Source organism: Cheilinus undulatus, linkage group 7 (genome assembly GCF_018320785.1).
Source record: "Cheilinus undulatus linkage group 7, ASM1832078v1, whole genome shotgun sequence".
Lineage (NCBI taxonomy): Eukaryota > Metazoa > Chordata > Actinopteri > Labriformes > Labridae > Cheilinus > Cheilinus undulatus.
The window spans coordinates 21239185-21267159 of record NC_054871.1 but is presented as its reverse complement, the minus strand read 5'-3'; the positions used below and the strand labels follow the sequence as shown (position 1 = coordinate 21267159).

Here is a 27975-nt window from a genome sequence, read left to right as displayed (position 1 = left end):
TGCAGCTATAAAGAGACGTGACTGTGTGGACATGCACTCCTGTTCTCAGGGGCTTTATTTCATATTTTCTAATTAAATATTCGGCACCATGGCCTGCAAACATACACTTCTTTATACCGGATTACTGCTTTTCATTTCAGCGCATTTGTCTTTTTCTTATTCAGGTAAGGATCTTTTATCTGTTATGTTTTTGCTGTTGGACAAAAGTTTTAGATCTGGTGTGACATTACACGTTTGCAAGTGTATTTTAAGCACAAAATTATACTTCTGGAAAACACAATCATTACGAAATTTGAGGAGGCAAAGCAAGAAGTGACAAGAGTTTGATATTGTGCTTGGCTGGTCTTGTCTTTTTTAAATGTTGATGATTATTCTTACAGTAATATTAAATGTGTCTAAATCTGAAACTTCATTGGATTGCCTCTGCCATTTTCAATATTATATGACCAATATATCAAACAGTACAAGGTCTCATTATCAGCCTGAGGTTCTTTTATCTGTTAATAACCATGGTATCTTGTGACTTTCCACTAATGGGAAAATTGCATCACCTTTATGACTACTCATTTTACTACTTATAGAAGCACTTATGTAAGAATTGATCCTAATAGATCTGTTTGTGTAAATAAGCTAAGATTTAAGCACCACCTAATATGATTTTAAAAAGTGTTAAAGCTTATCTGATAATGACAGTGGCTAACTGTACATTTTCTGATTTGTAGATGAAGAGCTTGAAGCGAGCTACTGGAACAACCAGGCGAGGGATGCTCTTCACAGCGCCCTCAATGCACAGCGGAATTTGCACCAAGCCAAGAACCTCATCATGTTCCTGGGGGATGGTGAGATATCATAGTTTCTGTAAAGTCTGGAGAACCACCATCGGAACTTGACAGTATGGCTCAATGGTTCCCATATTGGGAGTCGGGACACCTGGGTGGGGTGGGGTGGGGTAGGGGCCGTCCTGTCCTTTTGTTTTGTTCATATGTCAGGGTTGGGAAAGAACTTTTAGTGATTGTGCCTGAGCAGCTGTGTGCAACATTATATGTTTCAACCTCCTCTAGGGACAAGTGGGGTCCCCAGTCTCTGGTCTGGTCCTGTCATTTTGGGGGTTTCAGGCTGAAAGGATGAGAACCCCCTGGTATAACTTACCAATAGTGAGGGAATATGCACTATGTTCCCCCAAAGAGAGGAGGTTTTGGGTAGACGGCCAACGCTGAGAACACCAGCAGTTACAACAGCTAAAAAGCCAAGTATAACACAGTGAGCTGAGGCTAAACCAAAGCCGCTTTTCATGCAGCTATTTCCTCCTGTTTCTCTCTGAAGGATCAGAGCACCAAAGAAGGTGAAACACTACAGAGTTCAGATAAGTTCACGGTGCACTGCTAAAGTTTCAGTCACCTTTATGCATCTAGATTAGTTTTACCTCCAAGAATACAATAAGATAGTAGGGTGATTGGTAAACAAATATCTAATATACTTATCGGGTCTGGCTGAGGCTTTTTCTGTTTTGATGCTGTGTAAAAGTAAAGTGAACACTTTTCCATGTAGGCTTCATAAAACATGGATGTAGTCTCAGAGATGTTCCCCATTAGTCTCTGAACAGGTGTTACAAAGCCAAATGATGGTTGTCATAGTAAAAGTGCTGACTCTAAGTAAGACAGCGATGAAGTTGAAGTGGGTAGATATCCCACAAAAGGTCCAAAGAAACTTCCTCAAAGTATTTGAAAACTCCCTGGAAAAAATCCTTGACAAATCCATAATAAACTTTCAGTGTAAAATTCCAGACTTTTGAGAAAATTCAGAAATGAAAAAACATTCTCGGAGAAACTTCCCAAAGCCCCCAAAACTCCCAGGGGAGAATTCCTAGAAAAGTTTCTAAAAATTCCTGGTCAATATTGTATGGATAATGTCTGAGGGAAAATTCCTGCATTTAAAAAAAAAAACAGAAAAAAAAATCAGAGGAGAAATTTGAAAGAAATTTCAGAAAGTAAAAAACAAACATTCCTGAGAAAATTTGAAACCTCCCAGGAAGATTCCTAACATTTCTGAACAAATTCTAAAATTTTTACACTCCCTGGGAAAAATCCCCCAAAGCACCCATTAAAATTTTATAAAGAAGAGTTCAGAAATTTCAGAAAATTCCCAAGGCAACATAACCTTGCAAAGCAGATGGATTTGCCAGTCTGTCATCAGGCAAATCCATCTTGCAAAGCTCCAATCCACAACGTTTGCCCTGGACAAATCTGCTTCATTTGAAGAGAACGATGCAGTAGCAATGGGCGGAGTTTAGTTGAACTGCAAGCTGTTAGCAATGGCTGGTGTGGTGGTTAGTAAAGCCAGTTTTATCAGGACTGGACCACATTTCTTTATTAAAACAAGAGCAAAGAACCTGAACGCTTTTTGTGTCAGAGAAGATGTTTTTGCTCTTCTGACAATCTTTTTGTTATGAGTTTGTGATTGTTACCGGTGGGAATATTAAAACAAGTTGAGAAGATGTTTCCTGATAGGCTTTGGCAGGAATTTTAGCCATTGCCAAGCTTTGCAATTCTATGTAGTGCTACCCTGTAGCTCAGGTTAGCACTGGAGCTGCACATGTCTACTAACTCATTTTGTATCTTTGGTCTGATTGGCCCATCATGAATGTGACAGACAGAAAGTTTATCCAGTCACCTTCTGAGAAATTTTTGAACAGTCCTGCCCTTCCCAAAAACTTTGAATGGGAGGTTTCCCAGATGAATGTGAAATATATCAATGCAATTTTTATGAAACACTCTGTCCAGCCTGTCAGGTCAAAGGCAAGATTTTGAGAATTCCTGTAGAATATCTTGAAGGTCTTGGCTGCTGAGACAGCCCTGTCTAGCTTGTCAACTCCCCCAGCATATTGTAAATAATGGGAACAGAGCTGACAGTTTAAAGTCAGTGACTAGATTTAGCGACAATAGTCCACCTGTTTGTGAAAGCTGCCTTATCATGCCTACACTTTTATAACTCTCAGCTTTAAAATGATCTTAAGGATCAGTTAAAAAATACATTAAAATGAGCTATAAAGACCAAACCATTTTTGTAATGGGCTCTGCTGCTGTTTGAAAAAGGGCATCTTTATATGGACTGTAATGGATTGTGACACTAGAGCCAGCCTCAAGTGGACACTGTAGGAACTGCAGTTTTTTTTTATTTTATTTTTAAACACTGGATGTTGTCACGTTACCAATAAATTGGAACAAATATGAGTTAACTTTACACCTCATATGTCCTAGCCATGACCCTTTACCTCACACACAGATAAAGTTATCAGTAGGTTTTCCTTTCTTGTGTTTTTACCCTGCTCCAAGCTCTGCATCAGGAAACTCCACCTTATTAATTACAATTAAAAGCCACAATAAAGATTTATGGACTTAGTCTAGCCTTGACCCAAACAGACATTCATGCTGATAACAGCACATTGAAGATATTATCAGTTTATAAGTGTTAAAGATTGACTGGTAAAATTTATCACTGAATTGCATGTTCATAAAACTATTCTTGATGATTTCACAGTCTCAATAAGTTTCTCTGGAAAGGTGTTGTCCATCTTTTTTCTATTCCGCAGAAGGACATTTTTGTTTAAGCATTTTACAGTGTTATTTTTGATTTACAATCTGTCTGACTTGAGAAAAAACACAAGATATTCTTGAATGTTTAAAATCTTAATGTCAACTACAGGACCACAATGATACCTTTAAATCTGTGAAGTTCTACATAATCGTAGCAGAACAAGTAAAAGATTTTTGTAAGTGCACAAACAAAGGCATGGTGTGTTTCTTAGCTCTAACACAATAAAAATACGGGACATTTTTCATAGATTTTCACTGTTTGTAGTTAACGTGTTTGATAATGTATCCTTGTTGAAAAATATGTACAGACAATCCTAACAAAAGGTGGAGCTGAGCTTATTGACATACAGTGCTTAACAAATTTATTAGACCACCTGTCATATTTGTCTCAGAGACCATCCAGCATCATGAAGTGCTTTAATGCAGACTCTTTCATTTTCAGTGAGCTCTCTGCGTTTTACCATTTTGAACAGGAATGAGGGATTTCAAACTAAATTCACCCAAAGTTGAGCCGGCTCACTGGGCTTCTCTGAGAAGTCAGAAATAAATCAAGCATAACATTAAACCACTAAAACTCATTTTTCTGTTCAGGAATGCAAGTAAATAACTATAATCTGACATATTAATACAGAAATATTAATGTGCTTTACTATTTTTTTCAGCTTTTTTGTTAATCAGTAAATTTGTAAAATCATGGATAACAATAATAATTATATTTTGGCATTAAAAATATCGTTTGGGTTAAAGAGCTTCTACATATTGGTGTGTTAACCATTGCAGAAACATAAAATATGATTTTGGTAATTACCAATGCTGTTAATTTAGAGCAGCTGTGGCGTAAACCTTACTTTGGTTAGGGTTAAGGTGGTCTAATAAATTTGTTAAGCATGGTAGATTGCAATGAAATATATCTTTAAAAACTACTGTTTGAACAAAAATGTGTAATATTAATGTGTTTACCACAACTTACTACCATTTATGATGTTAATAAGTGAAATGTCATTCAGCACCTTTTAACCTCTCATATCAGCTGACCCTCATGTAGTTTGTGGAGCACAATAGCAGCTCTGTATCGGCCTGACAGGAGTTGCCTAACACTCAGGTGTGTTTCCACCTGCTCACAGGTATGGGAATCACGACGGTGACTGCTGCAAGGATCCTTAAAGGACAGCTGGCAGGAAAATCGGGGGAGGAAAGCAATCTGGTTATGGATACTTTCCCTCATGTGGCACTGTCTAAGGTCAGCACATACTTTTGTTTCAATGGAGATATCTCTCATGCTCTCTCAAAACTATCTTTTCTGCTTTAACTATCATCATGAATGAATACTAATGATACCTGCTGAAGGCAGAAGTGATCACTGTTTGTGCTCAAGTGTGTGGTTGTGTTCGTCCTCCTGCAGACGTACAATGTGGACCAGCAGATGCCAGACAGTGCTGGCACAGCAACTGCATACTTATGTGGTGTGAAAGCAAACTATGGTACCATTGGGGTCTCTGCTGCCACCCCAAGGTACAACTGCAGTGCTTCCAAAGGGAAGGAAGTCAAGTCAATTCTGCACCGTGCTAAGCTAGCAGGTATGTCCAGGGGTGCTCATAGCAAAGAGTCAGGAGTAGGACCACAACCATCTAAATCCTAGGGGGGTTTGACTTGGCAGGCTTCCCCAAATCAAGCTCAGCTACACTTTAAACAGCATCTTATTCTGTTTAATCTCTTCCTTTATCGTTGATAATGATATAGATAAAGACAGATAAATTACATTTGCTCTTTACAATGTAGACATTGAAAAACCATGTTATGTCTCTGTTTGTTTTAGGAAAATCTGTGGGAGTTGTCACCACAACTCGAGTGCAACATGCCTCTCCTGCTGCAACCTATGCTCACTCTGCAAACCGAGGCTGGTACTCCGACTCTGACCTAACCGAAGAGGCTGTCAAAAATGGCTGCCGGGACATCGCCTACCAACTGGTTCACAACACAGAGATAAATGTAAGCCTTTTAGTTGTTTTCTTAAACTGTGGTGACAGAGGATCCCCCAAAGGAACCTACTGTGGCCACTTTGTTGACCGTAATTTTTACCATAATAATGTAAAGTATATAGAAAAGTGACAAAATTTTTAAAAAGTCATGCGATGTTTACCAATAACATTCTAGGGCTCAAATTTTGAATTTCAAAGTATTTCAATGAGTGATCTATAAAAGGTTCAAAGTATAAGTCAGTCAGTTTTACACACATTTTTATAGAATACAGTAAGTGCCTTGTCAGGACCACCCCACATTGTGACATCATACCAAGGTCTTCAGCCCTACTGATAAGTTATATACAAGAGTATGAGTAGAGACATCACTTTTTCCATCACTACTCAAATTAAAATAGTCTAGAGTATCAAATCTGCAGAGTTATCACCATGTCTCTCATTCCAGGTCGTTCTTGGTGGAGGCCGTCAATACATGTTCCCCAAAACCATGAAGGACCCAGAGTATGCATCTTTTACAGGAGATAGGAATGACGGACAAAATCTTGTTGCAGAGTGGTTAAAAAACAAAGCGGTAAATGATCGATTTCACCATTCATCATCCACTTTGGGTTTGAGTGTAAATTGGTTTGTTTATATTTGTTGTTTCGGTGTCAATTTCTACAGAACGCAAAATATGTTTGGAATAAAAAGGACTTTGATGCTGTCGACCCTGCAAATACAGACTTCCTGATCGGTAAGAGGAACTGTTTAATTCACTGATGTACTTTACTGGACAACAGACAAAGACCAACTTAACCTATCTTCAAGTGTCTCATATTTTAATGTTTTTATGAATAAAATACATTCCTAAGAACAGTCAGAATTTATTCAATTTTAATAGTACGTCATTAATTTATTTCCATGACAAGAAATTTCCAAATAGACTAGTGCTTTGTGTGTGGATAAGCCATTAAACTGGCTTTTTGAAAATGGATGGTGAAAAGTGTTAGAAGTGAAAAGCAAACAGCTTTCTTTTTACTGGCTCACTTTGCAATTGAGAGCAATAACAAAAGTATCTTTATGTTTTGCAGAAAAATTCAAGCTGCACATTCATTCATATCTTTGTACTTACACCATGAACTCTACTTGAAGTGTACTGGAGCATCTTTAAATTGCTCTGTGTCTGTTTTTCCCTGCTTTCAGGCCTCTTTGAGCCCAAAGATTGTCGCTACGAGTTAGAACGTGATCCAGCCATGGACCCTTCCCTGACTGAGATGGTGGAAAAAGCAATTAAAATTCTCAGCAAAAATCCAAAGGGATTTTTCCTCTTTGTGGAAGATAAGTGTATTTCTTGCAGCAGCTATTTCACAGGCAGCATAAGACATAATATTTGTCATAGATATTTTCACAGGATAAAAAAACAAAAACACATTTTTAAATTAGAGGCATATAATTACACAGTGTATTTGTTTTTGTCAAACTGAAAATGAGATTTGACTATTTTGTTGCATTTATCTGTAAAAATGTTGGATAAAAATGATAAAAAATGAATTGATTTTGTATAAAAGATATCCAATAAATGCTCATCAGAAAGTTGTTCTCTTTCACTTTAAGTGGGAGAATTGACCATGCTCACCATGCAGGACAGGCCAAAAAATCCCTCCACGAGACGGTAGAGTTTGACCGGTCCATCGGACGAGCCGCTGAGCTTACCAGTGAGCTGGACACCCTGACTGTGGTCACTGCAGACCACTCCCATGTCTTTGCCCTCGGAGGATATTCAGGGAGAGGAAACCCAGTTTTGGGTAAATTTAAACTCAGAATTTTAAAGAGAGGTTTAATGATAAAAAGTAAAAACTGTCAAGTGTTTTAAAGGTGAACAAACCTGTATTTATTCTCTGATTATACAGGGGTGTCTCGAGTACTAGCTGATGACAACAAACACTTCACCATGGCTAGTTATGGAAATGGACCAGGATACCAGATTGCCAATGGCACTCGCCCTGATGTGAATGAAACTATCTCAAGTAGGTGAACAATGAGAATCTTTGAGTGGGCCATGTGATGAAGTAGCTCCATCTTGTGGTGCAGCAGGAAAACTGCCAAAGAAACACAAAGAGTTGTGAATGTAGTCACATTTAAAAAAAGAGTACAAAAGAAGATGAACCCCCACCCAATCACTTACAGAAAGTGTTACACGCTCAAAAACTAATAAAGGCTTTTCTTAGTAGCATAATATACTACTTCCTTAGTATTTGATTACTAATGTGTCAATATTAGCTAAAAAATTTAAATTTAGTACATTATATAGTCAAAAAATATGAGTAAGATAGAGCTCAGGGGCATGAGGATGATAACAGCGAATTAAACTTTTTCAGACTAAAAAACAAAAGGAGAAAATTGTTACTTCATTTTACAAAAAGTATAATCTGAAATACATCCATTTAGTTATTTTATAATCTTTAGAGTGGCATGGATTCTTACCAAAAATCACCTTTGTACAAAAAAACAAACTTGTTTTTACTGCTTTTTATTAACTTTAAATGACCATTTGGACGTTGATAATTGTTTACATCCCAATGAATTAATTGAAAAGCAAGTTTATGTTTACTGCAATCCTAAGCTTAGACTCTAGTGCTGTTCAAGGCTGCCCATAGGAGGGGGAAAGGGTCGAGTTTTCTGACCTATGTCAGACTTCAAAGCTAAGCAATAATGTGCACAAAAAACAAGATGCCGGAGGTCAAATAAATTTAAACTGGGTTAAAAGAAGCAGAAAATGTGGTGAAAATTGTTCAAAAAGTGGCAAAAATGGATTGAAAACAAAAAACAATGGTTAAAGGCAAGAAGAGGCAAATCTGCAGAAAAGGGGGCTACAGAATAGCAAAAAATTTTTCAAAAGTGATATATATACATAGAAAAAGTGGTGAAAATTATTCAAAAAGTGGCAAAAATGGGTTGAAAGGGCAAAAAAGGGTGAAAAGAGGCATAAATAATTGAAAATTCTTCAAAAAATGGCAGGAAAAATGGTTTGAAAGTGGTCACACTGGGTAAAAAGCAGCAGATAAAGTGGTGAAAAGGGGTCAAATGGGTTAAAAGAGGTAAAAAGTGGTTCTAAAGCGGCAAAATTGGTTTGAAGGGGCAAAAAGTGAGGGAAAAGGCAAACTTGGGATTAAACATACTAAAAATTAGTCTAACAGTGACAAAAATTGGTTGAAATTAGGGAAATGGCTTAAAAGCGAAAACAGAGGTAGATTAGCAGGAAACAAGGTGAAAACTGGCTAAAATTGGTTTAAAAATGGGTATAACAGGCCAAAGGTGAGTAAAAGTGACACAAAAATGGTTGAAAGAGGCAAAATATGGCAAAAACTGTCAGGAATAAGTTAAAAGAGGCAAACATGGTTAGAAAAATGGTGAAAGGGGTTGAAATGGCATAAATAAATGTTTTTGATATCAGAAACAAATAAAAGTGTGGCACACATGGTCAGTCCTGGTTCTGTGAATCTCAACTAGTGCCCAAAATTGCTTGAAAGTAAAAAGTTCCATGATAATATGTTATTTCTTTTAGATCTCTTGAAAAATCAAAATGTATATGCTATCCCCAGAAACTGAATAGATTAAATATAAGCTTGCCTTTTCTCCCAAGGCTTCTGTTTGCATTGTCCTGTCTCTTTGTCAAGTCACAGTATGTTTGGTTCCATATAAGGTTCAAACTGCAATGTGTGCCATTTGATAAAATCAGTCCATTGAAAATTAGTTGAGAACCACTGATCTGTTGGAACAGTATATAGTTTCTTGATGTCAGACTGTTTTAAACTCCATAATTTTGCCAAATGTTCTACTTTACATTCCCCATGTATGTAAAATGTCTCTTTGTCTCATTCTTCATCAGCGGGTAATGATTACATGCAACAGGCCCCCGTACCTCTTGACTCGGAGACTCACGGCATAGAGGACGTAGCCATTTTTGCTAAGGGCCCCATGTCCCACATCTTCCATGGGGTCCAGGAACAGAGCTACATCGCTCACGCCATGGCTTATGCTGCCTGCCTGGAACCCTACGTGGACTGCAAACTGCCCCCACCCAGCCACGCTTCACCACTCCACCCCAGCCTGCTGCTCGTCCTGCTGGGTCTCCTCCTCCTCTCCCTCTGCTCCGTCTGAGATAACAGCCTCTAGGGAATTATTGTCCTGACCTTGAAAAAACTTGTGCTTTCTGATATTTTGGTTGAAAAATAAATTATTTTCCATGTTATCCTTCCACTGTGGAATTACGAGCTGTATAGTCGCACAACTTTGAGATCACTGCCGTTAATTTTCTGTTGTTTGGATTACCTTTTTTATTATTAAAATGTTTGTGTTATTATGAAGCCAAGACTTGTTCCATGCTCTGGAATTTATTCATATGCTAATATGTGTGTCATTATTTTGAAATTGTTTTAATAAATGGCTGATTTTCAGGTAATTTTAGACAACACTCGCAGTTAAAATCTTTGCTTTTTCATAGATCATTTGCCCTTTAATGCCTAAAACCATACCATATAGTCTAACTGTTTTCTCTCTTACATTTCCACTTTACACGTCTAAAATTACCATGTCATTGCCATAGAAAGCCTCACTTTTTTATGTATCCCTATCAGAATTATACTGACCAGAAAATCTAGTTCTTGACTTGTACAATATTCTGAGTCATGTTAAAAAAAGTGTCTGAAAAGGTGCAATGAAGGCCAGTGTTAAGTAGAAGAAACCACAGCTTTGATTTGAACAAAAAAAAAGAGGGTGCTGATGAGATAATCGAGGCAAAGACCACCTAAGTTCAGTATCGATTAAACCAGTTCTCAATGCAAGCCATTTACTGTTGTACAGTTTTACTTAGGTCTCTGTTGATTGGTTGAAATGATAGCTGTGTCCAATCAGACACATGCGAAGGCGGGACTTCCGCCTTCTTGCACGTAAGAAGGATTGTCTGTCTACTTGGAGGGAAATTCAACAATTATTGTCGTGCTGCTACTTGTAAACAAAGATAGCCTTAATGATAAAATGCACTTTGATAACTTTGAATAATAATCACTGACTGCTGCGTACTTCACTTAAGGAACAGGGGTAATTATACCGGCTCTGAAAGGTTTCATTCGCTACTTAAACGCCATTAGCAGCGCTAGCTAGCCTTAACTTAAAGTTTCACTTTAAAAAGCTTGACATCTTGGTCTCAACCATGGGTTAATTAAGAAGATACGGATAAATGACTGAAGTTACACAAAAGGACAACGCTGGAGATGGACCGGAAAACGAAGAGGCTCGAAAGTCAGCTTTGTAAGGCTGTGAAGGATGGAGAACCGAGGTGATGCTCAGCCCCTTCTCTCTTTGTCATGTCCAGACATGTCTGATGTTGTAAACGTGCTACAGCTCCTGACCAGCGTTTGATTTTATAGACTGCCAGAGGCGACTTATCTCACCATCTGGAGATTGTTTAACCTGATATACCAGTTATATCAAATTAAGTGTCGTGAGTGATGTTGCTCATGTGTTATTACTTTCGTACTGAGTATATGTCGAGCTGGAGTCTTAAAATCCTCAGAGCCTTGACTCCTGATGATCGCAGTGTTGTGTCTTGATTTAGTAAGCATTTTAAAATAAAATGATAAACTAGTATCTGCTGTCATAATGTTAACAACATCTTATTTGTTTCATTACTTGTTGTTCCTTACATAGATTGTTTGAACTTTATTATATGGTTATTGTTAGGGATGTACGATATTATTGGCATTATATTGGTTAGGGATTCATGTTAATTTTTTTTGCCAAAATTTATGAATTGATACTGATACCGATTTTTAAATGTAGTTACAACTAAAGCACGAGTCATTAAAACACACAATTTAAAGTCTGAAGATGAACAAATAGACAATTTTAGTCATTAATAAGCTCTTTAAAGTATAAGGAATGATGATGAATGAAGATAAATCCTTCATCTGAAGCAGGTCTGTTGGTCCAGCCTAAAACTCCACTAACTTATTGTTACTACAGCCAATAGCTGGTATAGGAAGATTCTTGTAGCCACAATTTCTGCTGTAAATATTGGCAGACATATTTCATATCTATGAATAATTCCCTTTTAAGCTTATATATGCCGATACTGAAATCATAGCTATACTATGGTGCATCTCAATATTGGTATCAGCAAATATTATCTTGAAAGGTATTATTTCCAACAGATATATTGGCTATAAATGTTGGCCTTATGGATGATTAAGTTTGTGGAGTTTTAGATCAGACCAACGTATCTCTGTCAGCATTAGTCTTTCTCTTTGTTGTACCTGTTACAACATCTAATAATAATAATATAAAAACATACCTGACTCTTTTAGCTACTTTAAATAAACTATGCTTTTTGGCCTCTTGTGCTTTGCCCAAAAATGTTGTTATAAAGTTTATTGAAAATATATATAATTGACACAAAAAATCTATATGAAAAATTGTGACAAGCAGACACACCACATCCTACAGCAATATCCTGATGTGGAACACAATCTCATGAAGTAATAAGTTTTATCATCTTGCTTGGTATTTGCATAGCTGTACAGTTTTGAGCCTTTTTGTTTCAGCACAGTGAAAATACAGTAAATACTACAGTACGACACTAAAGGTCTTATGATAATAAAATAATCTTTTTGTTTGGCAGATCTGTGCAGCTGCTTCTTTCAGAGGGTGCATGTCCTCACCTGGTGGGAAGTAAAGGGGTTGCTGCAATACACCTGGCTGCTGGAAAAGAGACTGAGAAGAACACTCGCTGCTTGAAAATGTTGTTGCAATATGGAGCAGACCCCAATGTTCGGTATAGTTTTTAAAATCTTTTTTAAAAAAACCTTTTGTTTTATTTAAATTTGGATTTTTTTCCTGTAGATTCTTTTGAAAAATGCAGCAAGTGCATATGGATTTTGTTTTTTTATTTTTGTCCACAGAAACTTTGTCTTAAAGAAAGCCTATATTGTTATGATCTGTCTAAAACATAGTAACACAATACACTGTGAAATAAAACACATGATGTTTATGACTTTTTGTGTATGTAATGTACATGTTTTTGTTTCTCCCCTTAGGTCATCAGAGGGTCTGACTCCTCTGCACATTGCTGCGCTGTGGGGGTGTTATCAAAACCTAAAGCTGCTTTTGATTAATGGAGGGAACCCAAACAACAAAGATAATGTAAGACTTTTTTCATTTATTGTAAAAGATGTGCATGGATACGGTTGTATGCATTTTAGCAAATACAAAATATCAATTAGTTACATACTTGGCACATGGACATGCATTTTTAAATAATCCATGAAATGGTTTAAATGTGGAAATAATTTTAAGACAACACCTGTACGATGGCAAAATACCTACTAATCTGTGACTCACTAACACTTTTTGTTTATTCATTTAATGTAATCTTTATTTAGTGTAGTTGATTTAGCCAGTTTTGTCCCATTAAGATCATAGGTCTCTTTTAAGGGGGACCAAGAATAGCAACAACACAGTGTTTCAAGTACAAAACCACTCAGACTCATACAGTTTATGTTAAATGATAAGAGCAGTGATAAATGATCAGAATAGGTGCATAATAAAGTTTGGATTTAAGACCTTTCAGGTATTTTAAAAAATTGAGGGTAACCAAGTTTTGCAGTTTAATATCAGTCTGTGAATCAACACAAGTTAAAGGTACAGAAAACCTAAAAGCTCTCTTTCCCAACTCCGTTTTGACTTTGGGAACAACAAATTGCACAATTTCATACAAAAAAAGATTAAGGATTCTGTCCTTGAAGATTAAAAGAGAGAATAGGAAGTCCAGAAATATCCCAGAATCACTTTGTAAAGACGAAATATACTTAAAACAAACCAGCTGACTTTAGATCCTAAAGTAAAATGTTGAGTTAGATATCCACAGTTTGTGATAATTCTCAGTGCTCAATGACAGACATTGTCTAGTATATAAAGACTTTGAGCAGAGGCATCACCTTAATCATGAGTGGGTAAACATAGCTTGACTCTGATAGCCTCTTTTTGCCACGTAAGGGGAAACAGGACTAGTTTCTGAGTAAAATCCCAGTAAAACCTTCAGCTTTTTAGCAACATATTGAATGTGCAAGTTTTCATCAAGTAAACGTTTTTAAAAGAGATACTGTACCAACTCAAATTTTCAACCATCTTTAGTGATAGTTTAATTGAATAACGCTCTTTTTGTTGTTCCTATCTGCCATTTATCTCTTTATTATGCTATCTGTATCTTGCAGGAAGGGAATACACCTGATCAGCTGGCAGAGCAGCAGGAGAATCGAAAATGTGCCCAGCTGCTTCAGGAATATCAGGCAAGCTCAGTGGATACAGAAGATGATGACTTGCCTCAATTCCAGTATTGTAAGAAAGTCTCTTTGCCTTTAGAATAATTAAAGAATAGTAATAATTCCTATGCACAATATTATCAGCAAGTATCAATATGGGCAGATAATAGCTTAAAATGTAAATTATAGGTAATGCAGATATAAAGATTTCTGCCATTTTACAACCAATATATTGACTGTTGATATCTTCCTGTAAGTGCTGCAACATTGGCCATATGTAAGACAAATTTTGTTGAGTTTTAGATAGAACCATCAGAACTTATGTCAGCTTAAGTCTTTTTCTTTGTTCATCCTTGTTAAAGTCTCTTTTTATGGACTGACGTTTATTTCTTTTTGATCCATAAGCTTAAAAGTGTGTTTAATGCATTGCACTTTATACTCTGCCTTAGAAATACATGTAGTAATAGAAACAACATCTCTGCTCAACACTGTTTGTATTTCCAGCAAGAACATGTACAGTAGGTCATAATTTTCATTTGGAGGATAAAAACTCCTCTGCAAAACTGTCTGACAGTATATAAAGACTAGATCACATAATTTAGAGTTTAATTTTGTCATGAGTGACTTGTGGTCATCTTTTGTAAGAACTAATGTATATGTCTCCTATTTTCCCTACAGCTGTGTATTCAGACCAAACAGACACCTCCAGCTATCCTGAATCAGACTACAGCTTCTGCTCACAATCTTCTATGATAAGTGACTTTGGTGAGGCTGCACTGAGCAGCACAAGGCGGTCGTCATTTTTCAACATATCTCACATGAATGTGAGGCCAAGCTGCAGAGGACTGTCATACAACAGACTCTCTGACATGGACAGTAGGAAAAGTTACTGCCAGGACTTGAACATCTCCTCCTCACATTGGGCTCCTGAAGGTCCTTCTTTACTATCAAGCACTCGCATGTCTGCAGTGGGATCTGCGGTTGCAATGCCGATCCTTAAGGAGGAGGATGTGCTAATGTATGATAGCAACATCTCCCCCTCCAGAAGAGACACTCTCCCAGCTTTCCATTCCAGGCGAGCGAGTCGTAAGAGCGTGAGCTTTAGAGATGTGGATGAATATTTCCCTGTTTTCAGTGCTGAATCCCCCAAACGACAGCCTGCTATTGATGGCAGCTGGTGCACCACAAAGTTACCTTTCGACCTGTCTGAATACTCTGGTTTCCTGGATTCAGAGCGCATGGCCACTGTTTTACATAAGCAGGGTATTGATGTCACATCACCGGATCACGTTTATGTTTTCTGCAGGGAGAGCAGCGAGAGCACAGAGGAGGAGATGGAGAAAACAGTCATCAGTCAGTGTGTTTTGGAGGAAAGTGATGATGAAGAGGAGGGTGAGACTGTAAAGGAAGAGCAGGTGGATTTAAAAGAACAACCGGCCTCTGAACATGTCGGCAGCAGCAGTGGTAGTAGTCATTATAGCAGCTGTGATAGTGACCACTACACTAGTGCTCTGGGAGCTTCTCTTCACCCGGGACATCTCATACCTTCTGAGGTAGAGGAGGTCTCTCCTGGTGCTGAAAGTGATAAGATTTGTAATTCTGCAGAGTCTTGTTTGGAAAGTTTAGGAGGGAATCATCCACCTGTTCAAACTGATCCCCAGATCAGTACAATTCCAGGAAGCACGCAGGAAAATCTGGTTTTGTCACAAGCAAAAAAGCACAATAATGATGTTTATGAGGCATGTAACTTCCCAGTTTTAGACTCCTCAAGGAAAGGTGTTGATAAGCCAGAAGCAAAAAACGCAGCATTACAGGAAGACTTGAATCTTACATTCACACCGAGTCCTTTTGTAACAGGCCGGACTCGCTCCAGGTTGAGCCGCTGCTCCCTGAGAACAAGCAAAACCCCAGAGAGTCTCCTCTCCACTTCAGCTCTGTTTGAAGAGACCCTCCCCACGCCGATTCGAACCCGCCATCAGACACCAAGATCTCAGGGCAGTGAAGAGTTTCACTGTTCACCACGTGCAATTTGCTGTACACCATCCTACTCCGACAGCAGCACTGGAGGAGACCCCTTTCCTGCTGATTCCCAGGACACACAGTCCAGCACCCTCAGGGCAGGTTCAAGCATTAGTCACAGCCAAGCTGACACTCTCATCCTCCCTAAGAGTGTCACTGACTCTATTTCTGAATCACAGACTTTGTCGGACACAGTCGTGCTAGAGAAGGATCCAAACTCTTCAGTGGATGGGTATGAAAAAAACCTTGCTGAAATTATCCTCGCCATGCAAAGTCAGAATCTTGCAGAAGGTGGTGCTTTCCTGACTGATGATCTGACAAGCTCAGATGAAGCAACAACAAAGAAAACCAACAATAAACCTTCTCCTGAGGACAAAGAAGACAGCCCTAAAAATGATGATGTGTCGATCACGGAGGACTATAGCTCCCAGCCAGAATCTGCATCATCGTCATCCAGCTCCAGCTATTTTTCTCCAAGGAGATCCATTGAAGACTCTGACCTTCCTTGTACCCCAGGCACTGGATGCACCCCAAGGTACAGCATGAGCCGGCTGTCAAGCTGCCGCAGACCGCAGCACCTAGCTAACCTGTCTTACACCCCCGGAGGTCGACCAGTCATTCAGGATCTGGATGAGCCAGTGGAGTACCTTTATACTGATACAGAACAGGGCCACAAGCTGATTGAGACTCATGTCCCACCTACAGCCAACACCTCTCTCAGCTCCAGTATGAGCACCACCAGCAGCAGCGGTGAGGAGACCATAATCTACGACTGGCGCTCCATGCAGACAGACATGATAAAGGACAGAGGGAAGGAAAACCAAAGACCTCAGATTAAGGTGGAAGAGGAGGAAAAGGAAGAGGAGAGTTTACTCCTGGAGACCAGAGGGATGACTGATAAGGAGCTGAGGTTGAGGCTGACAGAGTTTGGGGAGAGTCCAGGCCCCATCAGCAGCCGAACCAGACCGACGTACATGAGAAGACTTCACCGCCTGCTGCAGGAGTCAAACTCACAGTCACCGCGCCAGCAGAAGCAGTCAGATCATTCAAAAACAGGTAACATAAAAATTGAAGTTAATGACAAATACTTACCTAGCTTTAGCTATAGTGAGGTAAGGATTGTACTGCTTTAACTCAGGCTTCTACAGGGAGCAGATTTTGGGTGAGACAGGAAGAGTGCAAAAGGTAAAGATGAAGAAAAATGCTTTTTTTAATGCAATTGCTTCAACTAAAGAACTTGCTCATTTACTTTGTGAATTAGTAATAAAGGGTTTTTCAGTTGACTGTTAAATTACTCTCATAATGAAGCATGAAAATCTAAAATGAAACTCATTATTTGTACTGAAGCTCTGCAATCACTCGGTGGGCGGATTAGATTAGAACCACTGAACGAATGATGCATACTAATAAACTTATCAGAATTTTGCTCATCATTATTCTCAATAAAGCAGACATTTTTTCCTCTTCCCGTCTTATATTTGATAGATTTAGGTTACAGTCCAGAGCTGAGTCGGGCTTTGAGGACCTTCGAGCTGCCATATTGCCATGCGGACGAGCAAGCTCTCTGCCAGCAGTTTGACCAACCAGATCAAAACAGGAAGTGGAGGGAGGGCGTCATCAAGTCAAGTTTTAACTATCTGCTGCTTGATCCAAGGTCTGTTGAGATGATTTGTATGAATCTTTCTTCTGTTTCATGTTCCAAGCTCTGAGAAAGAAAAACTAGATTGCACAAGGACCTCTAATGTGACATATTCTTCTTTTACTTATTTCTCATTGAATATGTTTGTACAGAAGCAGTAGAATATGCTCTTTATAATATCACCCTTTATCAGACTTCCTTAGCTTAAACAAGCTTGATTCAGCCCTGTTGATTTTTCTTTTTTGGGTTTTTTATACGTTTCTAGACTACTCTTTTTGCCCCATTAAGATTGTAAGTAGGTTGCTGTATGAGTCAGTCAGCTTAGCATTGATAAATAATATCACTCAAAATATTCTAAAACCTGATAAGAAAGTGATTAATTTGCTTTGTTTTTGTAAAGACAGCAACATAATCTTACTTTATTGAAAAAAAAAAAAAAACACATTATTTTTCCCCCTATGAAAATTACAAAAGTATTTCCCAAGTGCTGTTAAACAGAGCAGAGAGTTTTTAACACAGCTTTTGCAAACATCTTAGTTTTATTTTGGATGCTGACATTATTTCACTTTGCACACAGAAACACAATTATTTTACAAAAACCAAAAACTACCAGGGTCGAAAATATCAACCCCCTTTAGAACTGACCTTTTTCTTGAGTCATAGCACAAACCACTTTTTTGCAATGATGTGCTTTAACTTTGTAATGTTCAAAGCTTGTAAAATGAAGTTAAAACTGAAGGCTATCTTCGAGTTAACACAGTTTAAAACTCCAGTAAGGATTTGAGCTGTCACTGGAGAAAGCATCATGGCAAAAAAAACAAAAACAAAAAAAAAAACACTAAATCAGTTTAAACTTGAGAAAAAGAATTGTTTAAGCTCACAAAGCAGGATAAGGATTTACAAAATCATCAGTGTCTCCAAGTGTCAAGAACTGGATTAAGATGTATCAAGAAATCCAAAGAGAGCCACACAAGCCTGGCAGCAGAAGAAAGCCTAGGGGTAGACCTATTATCAGCCTGGATGATTATTGAGGCCAATATTTAGAAGGGGGAGTATTTGAAATGGGAAAATGGAAAGATCATGAAAAAAGGATATGTAAAGAAAACATCAAGCAGTCGGCAGCAAAATTGGTATGGGCTGTCACTTTGTCTTTCATCAAATCTGGAGGAGCTTGAGAGATTGGCCTAAGAATAATGGGATGGGATTCCTCGGGAGATGTGTCTAGGACTTATTGAAAACTTCAACAAATGACTGCAGGCTGTAATCCAGCAAAAAGGAGGCACAACTAACTATTAGCTTTAGGTGGGCTAATAAGTAAGACCCTGGGAGTTTTTGATTTTTGTGAAATAATGTTTCTGTTTGTAGAGTAAAATAATGTAAGCATCCAAATGAAACTAGGGTGTTTGGAAAAGCTGTGTAAAAATTCTTTAGTCTGTTTAACAGCACTTAGGAAATGCCTTTTGAAAAGGGCATTTTCATAGAGGGGCTAATAATTTTGTCTTCATCCGTACCTTGTCACAAAAACAGATAAACCTGGACACATGGATAAACACTCTGTAAAATCACTGACTTGTTACCAAATGAGTTTTACTTTCTCACACTTCTGTTACAGTCTCACCAGACCTGATTTTTGTTTTCTCCTCTTTCAGAGTAACAAAAAACCTCCCATTCCGCAGTCACACCATGACTCCACACGAGTGTTTCCAGACATTCATCCACAGTATATTTTATGTGGGCAAAGGGAAACGTTCCCGCCCCTACAGTCATCTGTATGAAGCTTTAGAGTACTACAGAGGAGACAAGACCTCCAAGGTAAAGTGGAGCTGTCTCATTTATTCACTGTAACCTGATAGATTTATGATGTAAACTACTGATATAACTATTTACCTTTCATATCTGTGTGACAGAAATTGTGCCCTAAAGTGCAGCAGATCCTCCAGGTGTGGAGCGCTGAGCAGGGTGTCATTTCCCTGCACTGTTTCCAGAACGTCATCCCAGTGGAGGCGTACACAAGAGAGGCCTGCATGGTGGAGGCCATCGGTGAGTAAGAGAGGAGGTAAAAGTGAGGACTTATCTAGTTTTGTTTAAATACACACCCCTAGTCTACTTATCTACTACATTTAACCTCCCTGTCACTGCACTTCCCTTCAATTATTAGAAATGTTTTGGTAATATAGCAAATTAATAATATGACTGCTTCATCTTACTTTACACCATTTTTAAAACTGTCAACACATATGATGAGCTGAAAGAGAAAGATGGTTAGAGCCAGAAAAGCATTAGAGCCAGAAAAGCATTAATCAACAGCCTAAAGTTTAGTTTTGAATTAAACTTGCTGTTGTTGTTGCCTTTTAAAAGTATGATCAGAAAGCTACCATTTAAGCATCACATTATCTTGTAGATATTTGATGGATTTGAATTTTCTTTCACACAATAATGACATCAGTTGATGAAGCAACTTTTTTCTTAATGTTATCTTCTTTAAAACAGCATGCAGTAACAGTTGCTTACGATTTCTATTGCATTTTTTAAAAAAGTACCATGTCAGGAATAACCGTATTTTATTTTATCACAGGGTGTCAATGGGGTGATTAAAAGTATTAAAAGTTGCTATAACAATTTAGCCAAAATTAGGGCTTCTAAAAAGTATTAAAAAGTCTTAAATGCAAGAATATAAGGTCTTAAATTTTGTAACTTTTTATATTTATTCATTTATATTCTAAAGGGGTTGTAGGATAGGTTTTCTGCTTTTGTTTTCAATATTTTGTTATAACTACAGGAGAGATTTTTCTTGGAACGCCAAATTTGACATTATTTTATGCACTTATTTTTTGTCCCACTCAGCTGTCAGTGCGTCCTCAAAGCCTTACTTTGCCTTTTGGTAGCACGTTTGTAGTAAGTCTGTGAGTGAGTCATGTGAGTGTTAAATGACTCTTGAATGCAAGTTTTCTGAGAAGTTGGAGCCACGGCTGAGCCCTGTACCTGAGAACTTTTTTTTTTTTAAACAAAAGGCAGCTTTGCGGTGAAGCTTGTGCCCAGTGTAATACTAGCACTGGGTCTGTCAGTGCTAGTATCACTAGCATTTGTGCCACGTCAGAAGTTAGCAGCCAGCTGGATTGTGACTAAGTCTCGGAGCAATATAAGACAACAGAAATCAAAGGCAAAAGAGAAACTTTTTTTCTACAATGTACTTGTATGGCATCGATAGTCGGGCTAGTCAGATTTGAGGCTCGCATTAGTTGTACTACAAATGGATAATGAAATGAGAATTTTGCCAGTATATCTTTATTGTACATAAGGTGAATTCACACGCTACCCAGACTGTTTTTTATTTTATTTCAGGGTATATGCAGGATCGTAAAAAGTTTTAAAAGTTGTAGCAAAATGAGGGCGTCTGAAAGGTATTACAACCTGAATGCAAGACCACAAGGTCCGAAATTTTGTAGCTGTTTTTTTTTTTTAGATTTGTCAAACGAGATTGTAGGCTATTTTTTCTGCTTTTATTTTAGTTTTAATCACAAGTGAGAGTCTGATGGAACTCCACCTGAGCTGACGTCAGTCTGCACACTTGTTTATATTCTGGGCTATTTATCCATCAGTGCATAGCATTTCTTATACTACAACAAGAAATACTACTGGCATTTTCTTTTGATGTCACATTTTTATCCCTTAGTCAGCACATAACAGATGGACTACTGTGTCATTAATGTAACAGATTATAAATCTAATAATGCAATAGGCTTTTAAAATGTATAAAAGGATCTTTAAAAAGGTATTAAAATGTAGTCAGTTTAATGTCAGATTTTCTGTATACACTCTTTATCAGCTATACATTTGTGTAGACTGTAGTTTTGCCCTACCAGTTTTGACACAAGCTGTTTGAGCCCGTGGTTATTTATGGAAAAACTATAAACAAACAGAAATAATGCAACAAACATAGATATAATGCCAACCTGTTATGTCAATAACCTTATTAGTTCTCTTCTCCCAGGGTTGAAGATGCTGACCAATCAGAAGCGAGGGGATTTTTATGGCGTGGTGTCAAACTGGCAAGTGAAGAGGAAACGGGAGCTTGGCGTCCACCTGCTCTACCGAGCCATGCAGATCTTCCTGGCTGAGGGTGAGAGGCAGCTCAGACCAGCTGACATCAGACAGTAGTGCCCCCTAATGGAGGGTTGGTAAACAGCAGCCACTCAAAGGGAAAATCACTATTTGAAAATACGAGGTAATCTCATGTGTTTGGTTGGCATCACAACACCAACATTTTATAAGCTGATCACCAGCATTTCTTTTGTTATTGAACTCTAACTAACCATCCCTCTGACAAATACAGTTAATCAGTGAATGACTCTTTGATCTTGTCAGTTAAGATCGTTTGCTCACTTCCAATTTTAGATTCTGAGGACTTGCAACAAAGAAAGCTTAAAAAGATCAGTTGTTATTAACATAATGTTAAAATCATTAGAGAGACAGCAGGTCTTTTAGAAGTCAACCGTAAAACAAAAGTTCCTAGAAGGACTCAGGACTAAGCTGCTGTGGTAAATTATTCTTTTAAAAAAGATTCAAGGCACATTTCAAATCAATTCAAGTATAATTCAATTATTTGGTCTCACATTTAACATACCTCCATGATTAAAAAAGTGGATTCCACCAGGAGGTTGGCAGGGGTAGTGACAAAAAAAGAGACATTTAAGGGTAACAAAAAAAAAAAAGTTACTGGTACTTATCATGATTATTGTTGTAGATCAAACCTTCATCAAGTGTTTAGCTATAGAATCTCTAATGTATATAATCTGATGATATGTGTTTACATGGTTTGATTACCATTTTTCCTGCTTCACCTTAAATTCCTGTTAAACAAAAGCATTGCAAGCGGGCTGATGAGATGAGTTTCTAGTAGTAGTCAGTGCTTTTGCATTCATGTACATTTTTTGTAGTGTTTTCCAAATTAGACATGAAATAAGGACATCCAAATGTCTTCATAAAACATCTTTATTTACAGCAAGAAGAAGATTGGTTGACTGTCCCCTTGGATGTAGAACTAGTTTCTTAGCTCACATCACTATGTTCAAGAAAATACCTTGGTCATTATCCATAAAATGTGGTTGATCAGTCAAGTAAATGAAAATACAAGAAATAATCCTCTTTCTCCTCTCATGTTGGAAACATTAATATTCAGCACTTCAACTGGAAAAAAAAAAACACATTCAGTATGTCCTCGGGGTGAAACTCATGGTACATTATGTGTGAGCTGTACATATTCATTTCACAGAAAAAGCATTAGCAAAACATTTGAAAGCACAATTTTATATTTAAGAAATACATTTTTAAAAGTCCAAAGCCTCCTGTGGAAAAAAAACATCTGCAAGAGATCAGCAGATCAGAAAAACAACCAGTATGTTTACTTATTATTGCAACAGGAAATCAAAGTTTTACTCAAATGAATGCACTTACACCATTATTTCTATTATGATTGGGCCTAGATTTACTATAATTTTTCCTCCAGTGAGGTCCTCTCAGAGATTAACTCAGGCTTTTTCTTTACTGCATTAAGTTATTCCATCATGTGTGATATTTCTTATGGGCTTTTGTAAGTATGTTTTTCTTTTTTCAAAAACCTTTCTTATGCGGCTGTATTGTTTTATTCCTTTATTTTGCATTCATGTACTAGTAAATACAGTAAAAAAACAACTGTCAAAGCTGAGCTGGATGACTCCTCTGTCCTGTTCTTTGGTGTCCCTCTAGTGGACAAAGAGGTAATTATTTTTGCTTTTAAGTCTAAATTATTGCTCCTGCAGATCCTTAAAAAAGTATTAAATTGGACTTTTTAAATCTAAGACCTTAAAAAGACTTATTTTTACTGGTGAGTGGTCTTAAATTTTAGATAGTATTTTGCATGTGTCTTATACAGTCTTTGTTTTCATATATATTTGATTTGAATCACTCCCTTCTGAGTATACGCTTGTTGTTTATGTTATGATAAACATCGCTCTACTGTATATTGATAGAAAAAAAGGCATTAAATGTGCCAGAAATAACCAAATTTGGTGTTTATGACAAAGAGATCTGTCTTATCAGTTGTCCATTTTTTAAGAGTGCATTAAACCAGATAATTCAGCTCTGTCCAGTGTACTGAGAAATCTAACTTGCCTTTTATTTTTGACCATTTGCCACACAGAAAAAAAAGTATTTCTCTCTCTCTGCTCAGATCTTAAAAAAAGGTCTGAAAAGTCTTACATTTGGTTGTTGAAAGTGTAGGAACCCTGTAAATGTATGGTGTCTTTGTCCACCGAGAACCCAAAAGCTATTTATTGGTATATGTGAACAAAATGTTTAAAGATGGAAGAATGGGGCACCAGTTTAGTTTAGTTGGTAGAGCAGGTACCCAAATATAGATGCTACAGTCCTTGATGCACTAATCATAGGATTGAATCCTGATCCTTGTTTGGCACACGGTTTCCCATTATCTCCCTCCATATTTCCTGTTTCTCTTCAGCTGTCCTGTCAAAATAAAGGCAAAAAGCCACAAAATTGAATAAAGAGGCAGTGTTTATGCACAACTTAGAATTGAATTTAAGGATTTCAGGACTTTTTATAAGAAGGTAAAATAATTATTTCTGCATCACAGGGTCATTTTATAATTTCCCTATTTTTTTTATTTAATTTGTTTATTTATTTATGCAATTCTTGCAAGTTGCCTCAAATAAATCATTGTTTTCCTCTGCCATGCATTACTCCTATTGAAGTAGAAGAATGAAACTGAATTTTCTTGAACTTTATTCCCCACATTTTCTTTTTTTTCCTGTGTAATTTGTTCCCACCAGTTATTGCATAAACAGGCAAATCCACAAGAAAAGACAAATCATATAATGCCACAAGACAGATTTGAAAAAAAAATCAGACATGTCTAAAAGTGCCATCCAAAACTTAAAACAGTTGAAGACTGTTGTTTGACTTAGTTAAAAAAAAAGGCATTTTATTACCCAACACTTTAAAATCTGACTTTAAAGACTGTAGAGACCCAGCGGAGCCCTGTAATGATGAGCTTTATGTGAAATATTCTCAAACCCAGTCTGTCAGACCCTGAGAAATAATCTTCTCATTGGATCATTTTGCAAACAAGCTTGAGTTGCCTGTATTCATTCTTTAGTGTTCTATGAAGCTGGCTTTGCAGAAATGACTTGACTCTTTTTCATGCTAAATGACGCATGTCTAATTCAAGAACAATGATCATCTGTTACTGTTACTATGACTCATTTAGTTTCATACATCCACAGCTACTTGCTGTGGGTTAGATGTAGTTTTTTCTTACAAGCATCATTGTGGTTTTTATACAACACAATGAATGCACTCCTGAACAGCAAACATGACATTTCTTGACTGAGCAGGGCTGCATTTCTCAGCCAGTCTTTTGCAAACAGCCATTTCACAATTTTGTGTTTTTTAGTGAATGGTCTTAAATGTGCAGAAAACAAAGCAGAAGAAAAGTCCTGAAACAGCATATTGAAAAAATTGTCATGCCTCATCTCTGAAAACAGATCTGCATTAGCTTAAAGATGTGCTGCATAAATGATACTGAACAGGGGCTCTCCATACGCACTAGCATTATTTTCATTTCTGCTGGTCAAGCGGTGGTTATCATTGAGAATCAACACTTTTGGTTAAACCACTGTACAGGTACTTTCCTTACAGAGCTGAATGCCACAGGCAAAACAGACAATGAAACCTAGCATGTAGCTTGTCATACATGGATATATGTTTACTATTTATGGATTTAACCCATCTACAGCTGTAAAAAAGGTGTAAACTCTCCTGAAATCAGGGTTCCTTCCATACTTGAAAAGTCTTAAATAGTCTAAAGTTGCACATTTAAAATGTAGGGCCTTAAAAAGTCTCAATTTTACCAGTGAGAGTTCTTAAATTTCAGAAGGCACTTTGATTAAGACATCAAGTCTTTGTTTTCTAGCCAACCTTGTACAATTTTTATTAACGACTTCCACAGATTGTTGCATAATTCTCCAGAATTCAGTGATGGATTTCCTGGGAGAGGACCCCTAGAACCTTCCTTTATTACATCTGGCTCACTGTGATCAAATATACTCTGTACTTATGTAAGACACTGCTGTACTGTTGTAAAACACTAGTCTTGCTCTGTGGGTTACCAGGTTGCCCACTAATCCATGTAACCCCCCCCCCCCCGCTTTTTTTTTTTTTTTTTACAGGTTTTCCCCCACAAAAAGCCTTGTTCTGCTTTTTAATAGTTAAGTTGTTTAGAAAAAGCTCAGTTCACCTTCTAAATATCAGCAGATGTGCTGCTGATGCTGATAAATATCACTATTAGGGATATTGATAGAATAAAGGTATTGAGTGTGCCAGAAGTCATCAAATTTGGGCTTTTGTGACCCCCAAAAAATTTTATGACTAGACATTTAATATACAGTTCATTAGATTAGAAAATTCGGCCCTGGTCTGGTATACTTAGAAATCCTCTATGCCTTTCTTTTTTATGTATTTTTTACTGTGTAAAAAGTGGTATTAATTTTTCTCAGTTCTTGTCTTAAAAAGTCTTCAGTTTGATTTTTAAAAGTGTGTAGGAATGCTGTGAAAAGCTTCATGGATTTAAATGATAGAGGCCAAGGCATCTCAAAATATTACTTTACAATTTCATTGTTGAATTAAACTCATCCATGTATGATTTGCTGCCTTTGTGACATTTTTGAAAAGGTATCGGTCAATCTGTTCTCATAAGGGAAGCTGGATAAGCTGCTAGTTTTATTTTATATACCTTTTACTTAAATCACAGGACAAATTACATATGTTTATAGAAATAAAAACTTAATCTAAATGCTAGGAAAGGTATCAGTCTTTTTAATACAGTGTAGTCAAGTCTACATTAAGCTCCTAGGGAATTCAAGCAAAAATTTAAAGCAGTTAAATTCTCACCAGGAGTAAAGTAGAGAATGAGTTGGACCAAAAATAGTTTGTCATCATCAGTTTCATTTTTATTGTGCTGAAAGACTGACAGGATGGGTTTGCCATCTTTTCTTTCTATCTTAACTGTACTGGAGGTTTTTAATTTTTAAAAATCCTTTATTTTTAGAAAACGTATTTGTTTACTACATTCACTATAGTATGTTTGCTTTACAATCTAAATGAGTTATCCATGTGAAAAAATATAGAAAAAAAAGACTCAAAAAGACTTTTAATTTCTTATTTAAATCAAAAGAAGTATGCCATTTTTTTTATCAGATGCGTTAATTTATAATAGACGATTTTACTGATGAAATTTTAAAGGATAAACAATAGTTTTGCACTAAACCAAATCACATACACAACAAATAAACAGTGAAGACCAAAACCACTAAGGGCTTAAATAGTGACAATTTATTTGTTAAAATACAATAAATTTAACAGAGCATGAAGATCACACTATGAAATTTAAAGACATACAACTTGATGCTTCCTGAAAAGGTTACTAAGCTAATAAAATGTGTTAATATATTAAATATTAACTTAGCATTAAAAAGTAATCACGCTGAAGCATGTTTGTAGAGAATTTTGAATGGTTTAGTCAAATGTCTTTAGAATAAAGTCATACATTTCAATGAATAAAACCTCTTTTCCTCCAAAAGGTCGCTTTGAATACATCTGCTTGTATAAAACATATTCTCTGGGTTTATTTTTTAATGTCATATTAACAAATAAATCATTTATCAGACTCCAGATGCAAAGTAAGCCATATATTCTGTTTATATTCCTTTAAAGGTCATTTTCTTTCAAACATCTCTTACATCTTTTTCATCTTCCTCTTCTTCTGCTGCTGGGACCCCTCCGCCCCGCAGTGCGTGATCAAGATGCAATCTGAACTGCCTGTCAATTCACACTGCCTGTGTGCGCCTGTTGTCAGAGGGGGGTGAAGGCATGGGACAGGCTGAGAAATAAATAACGCCATCATCAGCATATCGTGACAGCATTCCTTTTGACGTGGGGATGAAATCTGGGACACAGTTGCATTCATCGTTCAGTGAGCTCTTCCACACAGTTAAACCCACCGACAGCAATGAATGTTGATTGTGACCTTTTGTTGTGGTTTGGAAGATGGAGGTATTTTTTGGTTTGTTTGTTTGTGGAGGACAGATGCTGTACTCTTCAAATGATCATGTGTAGGTTTCTTTGTGCTTTTTTTTTTACCTTTTCTAAGTTTTCAGACACTGGGAGACAATGACCGGCCACAGGGTACAATCAACGGTCGATGGTTTTTTCAATTTAGCACAAACTCACCGACAGCGTTGAATGTTCACTGGGGTGAGCACAGACCTGATGGTGACCAGGGATGACAGTCTGCTTAGAGATGCAGAGGGAGTAGGTCTCTGGGTAGATGGAGAGGCTTCAACTCTTATACTCTTCTTTTATCCCCTGAGCTGTAAGGCCACTGGGAGAGCCTTTAT

At 37.3% G+C, this 27975-nt stretch overlaps 2 protein-coding genes across 3 annotated transcripts; both read left to right on the top strand.

Moving 5' to 3' along the window:
• Positions 1-9923, top strand: alpi.2 (alkaline phosphatase, intestinal, tandem duplicate 2). Its single transcript, XM_041791716.1, has 11 exons — positions 1-164; positions 723-839; positions 4718-4833; positions 4996-5170; positions 5410-5582; positions 6018-6143; positions 6236-6305; positions 6755-6889; positions 7165-7356; positions 7462-7578; positions 9441-9923. Exons 1-11 carry the CDS (start codon positions 89-91, stop codon positions 9710-9712), a joined length of 1569 nt encoding a protein of 522 aa, XP_041647650.1. The 5' UTR covers positions 1-88; the 3' UTR covers positions 9713-9923.
• Positions 9924-10522: 599 nt separating this feature from the next.
• ankle1 (ankyrin repeat and LEM domain containing 1) lies at positions 10523-24137 on the top strand. 2 transcript variants are annotated; one of them, XM_041792132.1, is made up of 10 exons: positions 10523-10651; positions 10743-10889; positions 12231-12383; positions 12646-12751; positions 13822-13945; positions 14548-16944; positions 17374-17542; positions 19177-19339; positions 19435-19567; positions 21519-24137. In XM_041792132.1, the coding sequence occupies exons 2-10, from the start codon at positions 10825-10827 to the stop codon at positions 21683-21685; spliced, it is 3477 nt and encodes a 1158-aa protein (XP_041648066.1). In that variant the 5' UTR covers positions 10523-10651; positions 10743-10824; the 3' UTR covers positions 21686-24137. The 2 variants fall into 2 exon arrangements, with proteins under 2 accessions (XP_041648066.1, XP_041648065.1); XM_041792131.1 differs by having other exon boundaries at positions 10523-10889.
• Positions 24138-27975: the final 3838 nt, after the last annotated feature.